We start from the raw sequence: 12505 nt of genomic DNA on the forward strand, positions 1-12505 counted from the left end.
GTTTGAAGTGCGAATGCGGAGTATTAATATTTGGAGATTGACGTGGGGTAGCGGAAAAAATAAGTCTTTCCCCAAATTGATAATTTTGTTAAGGAATAGATTCTGTTTAATTATAAAGAATTTTATAATTGACTAATTTAAGAATTTCTACTTCTGTCTTCAAAGATTTTTAAATATTTCGTTGAAGATTTTTCCTTTTAGTCAAAACAGTTTTTACATCCTAATTACTAAATTTATTTTTTCGACTCCTTTGCTGATGTACTATTTTTTCGGTACACCTTTGTATCTGTTCTGTAAAATATCTAAAAAAACAATTGACATGTTAAGGTAAAATTGTATTCTAGGCAGTGCTTGTATTTTGTATAAAAGTATAAGGGGCAATGCTTCACATGATGCTACAGTTCTCTAAAATGTCGTTGTTTCAAATACCCAACAAATCCGCCCTGAACTCAAAAGTCGTCTCCGGCCTTGAACGCTCTACCGCACCCTCGTGTCGCACCCAGGACGAACGAAGCTGTCACTAGCTGGAGCCCGAGAGAGGCACAGGCAACGTAGAACGACCAGCCGAACTTGTTTCCAGATACAGAGATGTCGCCATCTTCGAGCAAAATGCGCCCGAAGAATGTGCAGAGTCCAATTAGGGTCGTTATACCTAGATATAAAACACATTTCGGTGGATCTTCAGTTGTGCGACGATTGGGGTAGAATTTCTTATTCCGATTTTACCAGTGGTGAAAGCAACAGGCAACAGTTCGAAACGGTTTTCGGGTGAAATAATTTTGCAGGTTATCGATAAAAAACATGTTTTTTTACCACACCATTTCCTTTTTACCAGGTCATCCTATCATCTCCTTGAATGTATTAAACTAAAATTTCAGTTTTTTTTTTTTTGTGCACTACCGTACATTAAAAAAAAGTAATAATTTACAACGTTTATGCGACGAGAAGAGTGAAATGCGCCCAAAGACGATTAGGGTCGTTATACCTGCAAATCCGTATCTCGAGGGATTCACTGTTGGGCATATCTTATTCCTATTTTACCAGTAGTGAAAGTTAGCCGGAACGGCATTACGGTAAATATTTTTTGCAGCTTCACCGTATCCATAAAAACACGTTATTTCTACCAGGTCATCCACCATCTCCTTAAAGGCATTTAAACCAAAATTTCAATTGCCTTTTTGCGCACTACATCAAAAAAAGCAAAAAACAATAATTCACAAAGTTCATGCGAAGAGAGGAGTATATACAGTACGCGTAAAACGCTATTAACCATTGGCGTAGCTTTGCATTAATTTACACCCCCGTGTCGGATGGATTGTTGCAATTGATTAAGCTTATAATTTTAAATCTAAAATAAATGTTGCTGATGAAACTAAAATATTGACTGATAAGTGATAACTCACGACACTTTGGTTCTTACGCTTAAACTTGTCTTCAATTTGGAATTTACCCTGTTTTTGAACTCGACAACTTCCAAAAATCCATATCATTGGATAACTTACATGAAACGTAGAGGAAAATGCCGGCAGCCAACAGTGGGGTTTGTTTTCTGCAAGCACATCCGCTAAATCCCACAACTCCAGCAATCAGGATGATCCCACAAGCCAGTGTGATGCATACAACGCTGGTCCGAGCGAAATCTGGGCGTTGTCACAAAATAAACAAGTGGAGTATCAGGATTTTTAATGTAACCGTTAGGGTATAGTCAGATATTTGCCAAAATAGCGTCAAACGTCACTGCCGTATTTTAAACACGAGTACACGACAACGAAAGTGAACAAAAATGCAGTTCTAAAAGAAAAAATATTAGCCTGTCTGGTATCAATAAAAAATGTTTGAAATTTGGACAAGTTAAAAAGTAACATATCTATGATATAATTAAAAATATTGATTTTCCTGAATTGTTTTTTTTTTAAAGTGAAAAAACTTTTTACGGAAAACTTACCTTCAATGTGGTTGTTTCTGAAGTTGTAATCCAACACACAATTGCCTTTTAGGATCTCCAGTTCTTGCACTGAAACAGAAAAACAAAGTAGGTTGGGTTACAAACCTTTTTGTCCATTTATATTTGCGCCAATGAGAAGCACGACGCCTATTTTAACAAAATGAATTAAGATATACTGCAAACAGAATTGGGTATTTGTTAAGGGCGAATTTTTCTACAGTTACGTATAGTTTGAAATAAGCAAAAAGTACAGTTTGGAGGACTGGAAGGTGCATGTCCACATGATCCCCCTGGATTCGCCCCTGCCTACCAAAAATTGACCGAGAGTCTTTTTTAGTAAATCTGGCCTTATTCTTACTGGCACAGATAAAGCTTACACTCTAACATACTTCACATATTGGAGTCATGGACAGCTGGACGCGTAATCAAAACATAAAGAATATGCCACAAACTTTAGGAATGAAAATCAACTTTAACTTTAAGATCACGGATATTAAAAGGCACTGTTTTAAGTAACTTGACTTGACTTGAGTCATTTTGGTAAAATGACTTGACCAGGACTTGAATTGTTGCTCACAATCGGACGAGTATACCAAATTTAGGGATTAAACGTTTTATGTTTATAGAAGTTATTTGACTTGAAGATGATTTGCTCTAATAATGACTTGACTTGGAATTAAGTTATTTCGCGAATAACTTGACTGCGCCTTAAGTCATTTAATTCATAATGACTTGTTTGCAACACTGTTAAATAATTCTAGAAATACAAGAAGGAAAATGTCTTGTTTTTTTTCTTACCTGTATCTGGTATATCTCCGTCGTAACAAGTCAACCACAGACCCATGTGGTACGGGTAGGCGAATTTGTCCGGGTCGGCAGCGCTGGCATTCGTTTGAGGGCTGCTCTCGTTTTTGTTGTGAATGAACCAGTAGTTTGTAGAAGATGCAAGGGCGAGACAAGCAAGGCTTCCAATGCCTAGGATTGTCGCTAGACTGAACCAGCAAACAGCCGACATTTCACTTTTAGGTAAATTCTGTTTGTAAGATAAAACTACAATGAGAGAATATTTATCACGATCACTTATAGCAGGAGCCGCCAAACATTTTTCTTAAGGGCTGGATAACTGTGAGCCTGACAAGGGCGTGTCGGGCACAAGTAGATTAGCTTGATTAAAATTACTGATGGCAACTTACAGTGTAGTGAGCTTTAATAAATGGTGGCTAAGTTTAAAATTTTATCAAAATTTAGTTTTAACTGTCGTTTATCTTCATTAGGCAAATATGTCAGATCCGGCCCGCGGACTGTAGTTTGGTGAAACCTGGTTTAGCGCAGTAGTTTTAAAACTGTTTTCTTGATGAAGTTTTAAGGCGTCCGCTCAACATATTATAAATAAATTTATTTCGTCATCAATTTTATTACCTTAATCATACCTGTAATTCTTGGTACAGCATTTTTTTGTTATAAACTTATGAGATCCTAATGATATTATTGTACGTAAGCGAAAGGATTGCTTCCGGTATATGGTTGTATACTTAACGCTGTTTATAAAAAGTGATTTCGAGTTAAACTCCATTTGTCGTAAGTTATTTCAGATAAAAAAAATGTCACTTCTATATGGCTCGTATAAACTGACCTACACTACAGTAACTGTAAAACCACGCCCAATGTTACATCACAATCACTGACAACAATAGTTCTATCAAGGGCGATTTAAAGCTAAACAAAAACACGGATCCAGCTTCATCACTGGGCCACTTCAAGCCTCTCGCTTCCAACACTCGGTCTTTAGAGGGCCCACTTTTTCCAAAAGCTAAAGTGGCCATAACGCAGAAGCCGCCCTTCAGCTAATATCCCAAGTGCTGTACAATGCGAACCAAAACGACTGTTTTTCGCTGCTTGAACAACTTTGTAGTGGGCGCGTTGCTTGGTTACAATGGCAAATTCATGTCGCAGTTTGATTTCGTGATAAAAAGGAACTTATTGGCTTAAATCAGATGATTGGCAAATTGGTGACATCTTTAGATTGGTGTGATCATTTAAACTGATCGAGACTGGGGTGGGCACATACCTATGTTAAATATATTATGCTTAACATGATAATATTTGGCGCTGGTCTAGAATCATACCACAACTAACAATATTTGGGTTAGCGTTTGGTTTTGGGTAGGTCAAGTATTATTATTAAATAATAAATATAATATACTTGAGCCACCCTTACCCAAACGCTAACCAACACCCTAACCCGAATATTGTGCGTTGCTTTATAATTGTTTCGACCCTTTAGTAGGATTTTTTACCAGCGACCAAGATTTTGTATGTTTTACAAGTTGTCCAACATTCAATAAACTTTAAATGGTTGTTATATTGTAGGATAAGTCATGGTAAGAGAATGTGTTGCCCTTTTAAAAATTGCGTTAAACTTTTCTTTAAATTATTGAAGATAATACTTTGCTTTTCAAACATAAACAAGATTATTCTCGATAAAACTACTAATACCCACTTACCGCACCATTTAGCATCACTAAACTATATAGCTCCCGTTAAACTGGGCATCTTGGTCTATTGCTAAACCTCCTATGTATACTGATTTTGTTAAACACCTAATTAATTCTGATGATGGTATCTTTTGTTGAATGGTAGTCTCCAATACTTAACAAAATGTTGCATAAAAAGGTAGAAACTGAACGTACCATCAATATGAATGCGCAAATACTGCTAAAATCTTACACCTTTATTTTATAATTTACAAGCACGACTGTTTTAACTGTCTTCGGCGTATACAACTTATAGTCTACAAGTTCATACAATTGTTTAATGCAGCAATAATGGCTGTCTCAGTAACTCTGGTCATGTATTTTATTATATTTTATGCAATACTCATAGCCAACCACTACTGAATACGTTTTATTATTATATTTTTTTTTATAAATTATCAAGCACGACGGATCGACTGATTAGGTTTAGGTAGTTTTCGACGGATACACATTAGTCTATTATTATTTACTGCAGCAGTAATGGCTGTCTCAGTAGACCTGGTTTGCTACATAACGTATGTATTTTATTAAACAAAATTCGCTCAGTAGTGCAGACCGTTTCAGCAATACACGCAATACATCGTCTGAAAGTAGTGAGCACTGGCTTCAGCAGGTGAAATCGTTCGTTAAAAGTTTTTTCTCGACTACGCCATCTCGCGGTTGAGATATTTCTCACAGCACGCCGCACGTGGCGAGCACGATCACAGTGAGGGTCATGACGACAGTGAAAAGAAGGAGACCGATCCAGGAGATGGTTCTTGAGTAGGAGGAGTAGCGCTTCCTCAAAACAGGGTTCTTGGCCGATTTGGCCTGCAGTAAATATAAGGTTGAAAAACAAGTTTGAAAAAGTGGAAATATAAGCTTTTTAAGTAGCTGTTTTGAAGAAGAAAATATATATATGTTATCAGATTTACATGTTAACAAAAATAAAAATATTACCTTTAAAATGAATGACACCGAAGAGTGAAATTTATTTAAGTTTTTAGTTTTTTACTTGCTTTTTTCGCGCCAGCGAAATGTTATAAACAACAAAATAAAATCGTATTAAATTTCTTTCCATAATAGTTGTCTGATTAGAGTAAAACCCACTACCCACCAATTTTACGGTGGTAATATTTTGGAAACGAATGGCAAAAAATCCATTTGCTTGGCTGACTTAAATTGTACCAACTCCTTTACCAGGGCCATCATGCCGTAAGTGTCATTCAAAATAGAAACATAATAAACCACCCAAGATATTACCTATCGAACATATTTAGTTTACGATGGTACGAAAACAAATAAGCAAAAATTTATTTCAACTGGTCCACTATTAAGGTCTGAGTCGTCTTAGTAAGTCGGATTACTTCATTAAACACTGAGGCACCATTGAAAAACTGGGTTACAAAATTTCTGTGGTGCCCCCCTTTCCCTGGTTACCTAATACGTGCTTATTTTGCCTAATAGTTAAGTCATCCCTTCCCTTTACCCAAAACATTTAGCGGTGTTTTAAAAACTTTGTAACATGACGAAAATCCACCTAATACAACTTCACGATGATAACTTGCCTTTTTGGCGTAACAGATGCCAGCGATTCCCACGAATACGGGAAGGATTCCAAGCAGGAGCCAGCAGCAGACTGTTGAAAGGATTGCAAGCTTAAGGTCGTCCTCGCAGAAAGGGTCGCAAATTTCACAACAGTCCTTCGGGGAAGAGGGGAGCGTCTGCAATTGAAACATTGTTGTTACGTGTTCACTAATACATTTCACACATAAAACGACCAATTGTCGTAAGCCATATTCCTGAGTTCTTATTATCATTAAGTTATTTTACGAATAGACAAATATAATGTATTCACACAAAAGACTGTCTCCATAACGATTTGCACTGTCTTTTTGTGCAATGAACATAAATGCTTATATATTTGAGGATATTTGGAATTTTTGGGCGTCCTCGGAGGACTATTCACTTTTCTTGAGAAAAGAGAACAAATTTTCTTAAAAGAGGGCATATGATAGGCCTAAGTTTAATACATACAGACAGTATAGTTTTTAGCTCTAAAATGTACCTTTTGCAATAATAACAGTCTGTCTGCCATGGTTTAAATTCAACAGTGGTTATCGATGACAAAACGTACAAGATACGACTACACTTAAACTAGAAGTGACGAACAAATTGCACCAGCGGTTCTCAAGGTGCCGCGGAACTCTAGGGTGACATTTTTAACGCTCAAGGGTACCGAGAGATATTTCAAATTCTTTAGGATTCCATTTTTTTCTTTATTGGTAAGCTTCTTTCTAGCAATTTTTTGTGTACGACAAAAGTGCAAATAATTAAAAAGGTTGTTGCACGGTTAAAGTGCTGTTTCAATCTCGTTAATGTTAACGTTACAGTTGAAGCAAAAATGCGAGCAAGGATGCACGAACTATAGGGTGCCGCAAGCCTTGGGAACCACTGAATTACACCAACTCTCAACCAAAGGAGCTTACACAAACAGATGAGACAACCAACCTGTACAATAAGGGTGGTGTGGTGGTGTTTCTTCTTGTGATGATGACTCTTGTGCTGGCCTTTCTCTGCAGACGCCAGCGGCATTGTTGACTCGTTGGCGTGCGCCGTGGCCATGCTTTATTCAGTTTAAACTTAATTGGTCTTTGGCGATAAATGGTAAAGCTGTAAAGCAAAATTTCAGCGACGTTACTGGTGTAAATGCATGTTTAAAGTGGAACTACTGTAGTTTCAATCTTCGAGTAAGAAAAAGCAGCAGGAAAGTTTAATAAACCTATATATTAATAAACCTATATAACATACAGAAACTTAATTCCGGGGTATCCAAAAAAATACATTAAAAGTAAACTACACTGTAAGACGTGGTAAGAATATCAAAGCCCATACAGAAGTAGGTATCATTTTGAACGTTTCGAATAACTCTTTATTCTTTTTTTTAACAATCGCCAATAAAGCCAAATGCAAAGCCAATATAGGAAAGACTACAAGTAGGTAGCATCAACAGTATTTCATGTTATAAATGAACAAAGAGTTATTCGAAACGTTCAAAATGCTACCTACTTCTTTATGGGCTTTGATATTCTTACTTCGTCTTACTACAACCTCCAACCATTATGCATTAAACTATTGTAATTTTTTAAAGCCGCAATATTACCTCACTGATATAAGCCTGCTCTTGCTGCAATTTTAATTCATGTAAACAAGTTGTGGTCATGTTTCAGCTTCACATCGTTAACTGATACTGAGGCTGCGTTCTAGGCCACTACTTGGAAGTTAGAACTGCTGTAAACTTAACATTTTCGTGGAAAAGCTTTGACGAAAAGGGAGTATCTGATGAATGCTAGAAGTTATAAGTGAACGGTTTTGTAAAAAGTGTACACAAATTTTATTTTATTTTTGGTATGCTGCTGGTTACAAAAGTTTAAGAACCACTTTTGTAGAAAAAAAAGACTTTGATCAACGGCAATGAACCTTTAACGTTTTTACACACACCTTTTTTTTCAACAACACCTGTGAAATGGCTAGAACCATACCTGGAAACTTGTAAAGATAGCTTACCAAATGACCACATTTAATCACTAATAAAACTCAAAGTTTAAAAACCCGAATAAAAATGACTGATCCTTTTTTTTCTACTGAGTTTGGTTAACATAAGCGTTATCGGAGCAGTGATTGACAAGCAGAAACCTGCAGCCAATGGTTTCAAATTCCATAAAAATACGCCCTTTTTATATACATTCGATCATGTTCTGCTCGCCGACTGCACCAAAATTAAACCGCACTTCATGCTAATCGGAGCGCAGCGGCGTACTTTTTTTTAAGTTTGTTTATAGTTTACCTTATCAGTTGACCCTTTGGACAGCAACCGAGCCGATTTCTGTGGAATGTTAGCTCTGGTATTTGGCCCCACTGCAACTTACTGAGTCTCTTAAAAGCAAGAATTGGATTTAAAGGAACTATTGTACCATTCAATAGGCTTAGTAAGTTGTGTAAAATGATGGTTGAAAAAAACTTAATTGCCGCATAAGGTATCAGGATTTTGTGTGCTGAGCATAATAATTAATACGGACGTATTTTATTACGTATTTTATTACTAAATGATTTCAAAGATCTCCTAGAAATGCTATTTACGTTTTGAATGTAGCAAAAATTACACGTTGATCCAACTCCGACATTTGACCAATTACTATGCTAAGTTGTCGGTTTAAGTTTGGTTCATTAATGAGTCATGACCTCTGAATACAAAGTACAAATTTCCCGAACCTTGTTTAAATAAAGTAACACTAAAGTGCAACGAAAAAAGGCCCAAAAGGCCTTATCAACAGAAACTCTCGATTTCCTATGACATTATTTTGGCTATTCCCTTAATATATTAAATGAAAAAGCAAATACAATAAGTTAGAAGAACAGGGTTTTCTTTTTGCGCAAGCCTAGATTGCTAGTGTTAGATTTATGTAGCTGAGAGATAATATGACAGCTAGGCCTACATCCTGCCTTTGCTTTGCTGGTTTTACAAGTTTACTCGTATGCCTTTGGGCCTCTAGAGACATTCGTACAACTTTATTCACCAAGCTAATGGCAACTTCCCTATGACAAACAAGAAATGTCTTTCCCCCTTACAGGTATTATTTTATTTGTCTTATTCAAAGAAAATAATATTTGGCGACAAAATGAGGCATCATCAGTCTCTTAGTCCGAATGAATCGATTCTGAAAACTTTAAAGTCCATCTCTTTAGACCTGTATGTCGTTTTGTTGTCAAACGTTTTCATGGGTTACCCGATCAGCATTTTGAATACATTGGCAATTAAAAAATAAGGTAAACCAAACAAAAACCAAGCAACTTCATTATTCACTTGACTAAAACAAACCAAACAACTTCTTGACTTTCTAATTTCGTGATTCGTACCAAAGAAAGCACGCAGCTCGAAAGTTCACTGTTAAAATACCCGCAAATTTGTGTTTGGATCTTCGGCGTTAAGTTAAACCAGCATTAGGCCTACACACACTCTTAGGGAAAAATATTGATTATTTACGTGAAAATTACTATTTCATCACTATTTTTTGAAATGAGGTGTTCAATAGCAGTCAATACAAGGTTTGTGCGAAAAAACGCCCCTTACGCAATATCCACAGTTTCCAGTCTGGGTACAGTAATTGATATTAAGGATAAGCTATAAGCAGTTTGTTCTGACAGTAGTCGAAAGCCCTAAGCAGGATTTTAGCGTTAAAGAAAAATTTGACATTTTTTCTTATATTTAGCCCGTTTTTAACAAGTTTGTCCTTTTGTTATTTTCGCATTACGCCACCTGGCTCATGCATATTTCAACATTTCACCTATATAACGCAGATTGGGGAAGTTTTAGAGAAGGTGCTATCTTGATGCCAGAATATACAATTTAAATGTTTACTGTGCAAATCATTTGTTCACGGAACATAAAAATATTAATCAACGGTTGCTGCACTTTCTAATTCTATCATATTCGGTGTTGTGAAAACTTAACCACACTGTTTTAGCGTCTGATATATTTTGCACTGGTCTTTCAAATTAGTTTCTGGTAATTTAACAACTTTAATTACCAATAAATCAAGACAGACCAACATGAACCAAAAAATAAACTTTCCTGCAAATGAACTTTCTGTATTTACCTGCCCTAGGTGTTACAGTCTTGCCTTTCAGTTTTGCGCGGCACCCAGCATTTTAGGCTCTATAATTATTATAGACAAATCTTGACAAGCTCTGATACCCCTTTTGGATTTTGCTGACATTCTGACTATCCATCAACACTTGGTGAATTTTCAAGTATGCTTACCCAAGGGTTTCGAAAGAAAAGTTTCTCTGGTAATTTAACAAGTTTAATTAAGAATAAATCAAGACAGTCTAACTTGAACGGCATCTCTGCTAATTCCTTATTTAGCTAACTCGTGTGCTATAAATTTTTACCTTATAGTTTTGCCCATACCGCGCTCAGATATCTAACAATTCTCTTGTAATTATTGTAAATTGCCAAACAATTGTACAATTGAAACAAAAAACAATTTTACAATTGAAACAATGCCTGGCAGCAACAGCATATTTGTATTGGTCTGTTTTGATTTTTGTTTTGTTTACAATTGGGAGAAAATAGGCTAAACATCATAATGTACTGACAAATGCTAAACCTTTCGTATAACACTATCTTTAGTTAGATATACTATGCACGGATCTGTTATGTAGCTTGATAAAATAAACTGCGAAGCCAAAAAGGTCGAGTAGATCGACATCATATTGATTAAGACGTTTCGATATATATCATCGTCAGTTAATGTGATACAATTCGTTTTAAAACGTCTTAATCAAGATGATGTCGATCTACTCGACCTTTTTGACTTTGTTATTTATAATCAAACTAGCTTAAGTTTAGTAACAGTTTTCGTGCAGCCCATAAAATATATCAAGCCCAGCTCTTCTTAAACAGTCCCACGTACTTTTCCACTCTGCCTTTGCCGAGTGTTGTTTACGATTGAGCTAGCAGCAGCAGCTGCGCAGAGAGATCTTTGCAGCAGTCGATTCTCCAGCGACGCCCAGGCTCCACTTCTACCCTTTAAAATCGAAAGCGAGTATCGCGTTACCAGCAAAAGCGTACACAGCGAGTCCTTAGCCATTCAGCCAACCCCCACTACACACCTATTCGCCTGTTGTTGACTACACTATGGTAGGATAGCATTTCAAGCCGTACAACCCGCCACTGGTCAACAAGCTTTGACACAGTTACGAAAACCCACATTGATGTGTGCCTTGCAAGGGCATAAAAACATGTGAAACACAGCCGACTGTTTTTGAAGTTTAGTGCCCGAAAATATGTCGGATCTGACAAATTAATCATTGCGATTGCGCTTTCCTGGAAATGTGGCTGTCGCACTTTGGAACTGCTGCATTCAAATCAAACTAGGTTTTCTAACTTGCAAATAGTAGTGTTCCTAAAAAAGTGCTACTTCAAATAAGTTCGTTGACCTTACCAATAGCAACTTAAGATAGTTTCACTACCATGTGCTGAACCATGACAGCAGGCATATAATTTCGATATTGATTTGCGCAGTTTATGTGCGGTGTCCGGTTACCATCAAAATGTAGGTTAGCCTTTCGTAAACTGCTCATAGCGCTGCCAGTCGCATCTGGTCTAAATTACCAACCGTTTCCCTACAGCAGTGATTTTCAACCTTGTATAGCTCATGGCACCCCTCAAAAATAATAAATAGATTTTCGGCACCCGACTGGAATTTCCTTAATTATTTTACAGAAATGTCACTATAAATGGAACTAAAACAACACAATCATCTTAAACCATGTTGGGAAATGCCTATCGGCACCCTTGAGCATAAGAAATGGCACACTAGGGCGTCGCGGGACCCCGGTTGAGAACCACTGCCCTACAGCATGGTTGGCCAACCAGTCAGAGAACAATAGCCACATTTCTTACTAGGTTAACCGCAAATACATTTTTCTTCTTAACACACACACACACACACACATATTAAGTACCATTGCTCAGCTAGATTAAACACAATAGACACAGCAACTTCGTAGGCGACGGTTATGCGATTTTTGTTTCACACATTTAGGGAATTTTTTTATTCCTTAGGAATATCAGTAGTGAATCCCGTAACTTTGTCAAAAGGGGCATCGGAAAAGAGGAGGCGCCATACAATAAGTCTTGTGCGCCTATATCGAACAGAAATAAAGCATGACTAGACTACATTTAAGGGTAGAACGATAAAATATTTTGCTGTTTACAACGTGTTTGTACTGAGAAGATTTCTCCAAACCCTTAGAGATTGAACGTTTGAGTAAATTGTGTGTTGCCTTTAACTACTTAAAATAGGCAAAAAATAGGCACACACAGTTTACACTGGACATCCTAAAAATCTCAAATACAACCTAGTGAATGTAAGAGCCATAAAACTATTTAATGAAACGCGCTTTGGCCCTGCCCTAAACAATATTTAACGTCTATTTGACATTGACGTTTATTTGCAAAGGAAATGCCTGACACGTTACA

General features: G+C 36.8%; 2 protein-coding genes across 2 annotated transcripts; both read right to left on the bottom strand.

Annotated features, from left to right (window-relative positions):
• Positions 1-449: 449 nt before the first annotated feature.
• LOC146137356 (claudin domain-containing protein 1-like) lies at positions 450-2960 on the bottom strand. The gene is made up of 4 exons (XM_083394309.1): positions 2744-2960; positions 1946-2014; positions 1503-1640; positions 450-652 (listed from the first exon to the last, which is right to left on the bottom strand). Exons 1-4 carry the CDS (start codon positions 2958-2960, stop codon positions 450-452), a joined length of 627 nt encoding a protein of 208 aa, XP_083250435.1.
• Positions 2961-4706: 1746 nt separating this feature from the next.
• Positions 4707-7179, bottom strand: LOC146137357 (uncharacterized). Its single transcript, XM_083394049.1, has 3 exons — positions 6970-7179; positions 6027-6182; positions 4707-5289 (listed from the first exon to the last, which is right to left on the bottom strand). The coding sequence occupies exons 1-3, from the start codon at positions 7081-7083 to the stop codon at positions 5152-5154; spliced, it is 408 nt and encodes a 135-aa protein (XP_083250175.1). The 5' UTR covers positions 7084-7179; the 3' UTR covers positions 4707-5151.
• Between the last annotated feature and the right edge of the window lie 5326 nt (positions 7180-12505).

The sequence above is a fragment of the Ascidiella aspersa genome, chromosome 7 (assembly GCF_963924565.1).
Source record: "Ascidiella aspersa chromosome 7, kaAscAspe10.2, whole genome shotgun sequence".
Taxonomy (NCBI): domain Eukaryota; kingdom Metazoa; phylum Chordata; class Ascidiacea; order Phlebobranchia; family Ascidiidae; genus Ascidiella; species Ascidiella aspersa.

Coding starts and splice junctions, on each gene's coding strand:
- LOC146137357 (XM_083394049.1), bottom strand. CDS start 7,083: ATGGCCACGGCGCACGCCAACGAGTCAACAATGCCGCTGGCGTCTGCA. Junction 6,183..6,969: donor ACACCACCCTTATTGTACAG/GTTGGTTGTCTC, acceptor TTTCAATTGCAG/ACGCTCCCCTCTTCCCCGAA. Junction 5,290..6,026: donor GCATCTGTTACGCCAAAAAG/GCAAGTTATCAT, acceptor TATTTACTGCAG/GCCAAATCGGCCAAGAACCC.
- LOC146137356 (XM_083394309.1), bottom strand. CDS start 2,960: ATGTCGGCTGTTTGCTGGTTCAGTCTAGCGACAATCCTAGGCATTGGA. Junction 2,015..2,743: donor CGGAGATATACCAGATACAG/GTAAGAAAAAAA, acceptor TTTCTGTTTCAG/TGCAAGAACTGGAGATCCTA. Junction 1,641..1,945: donor CAGAAACAACCACATTGAAG/GTAAGTTTTCCG, acceptor GACAACGCCCAG/ATTTCGCTCGGACCAGCGTT.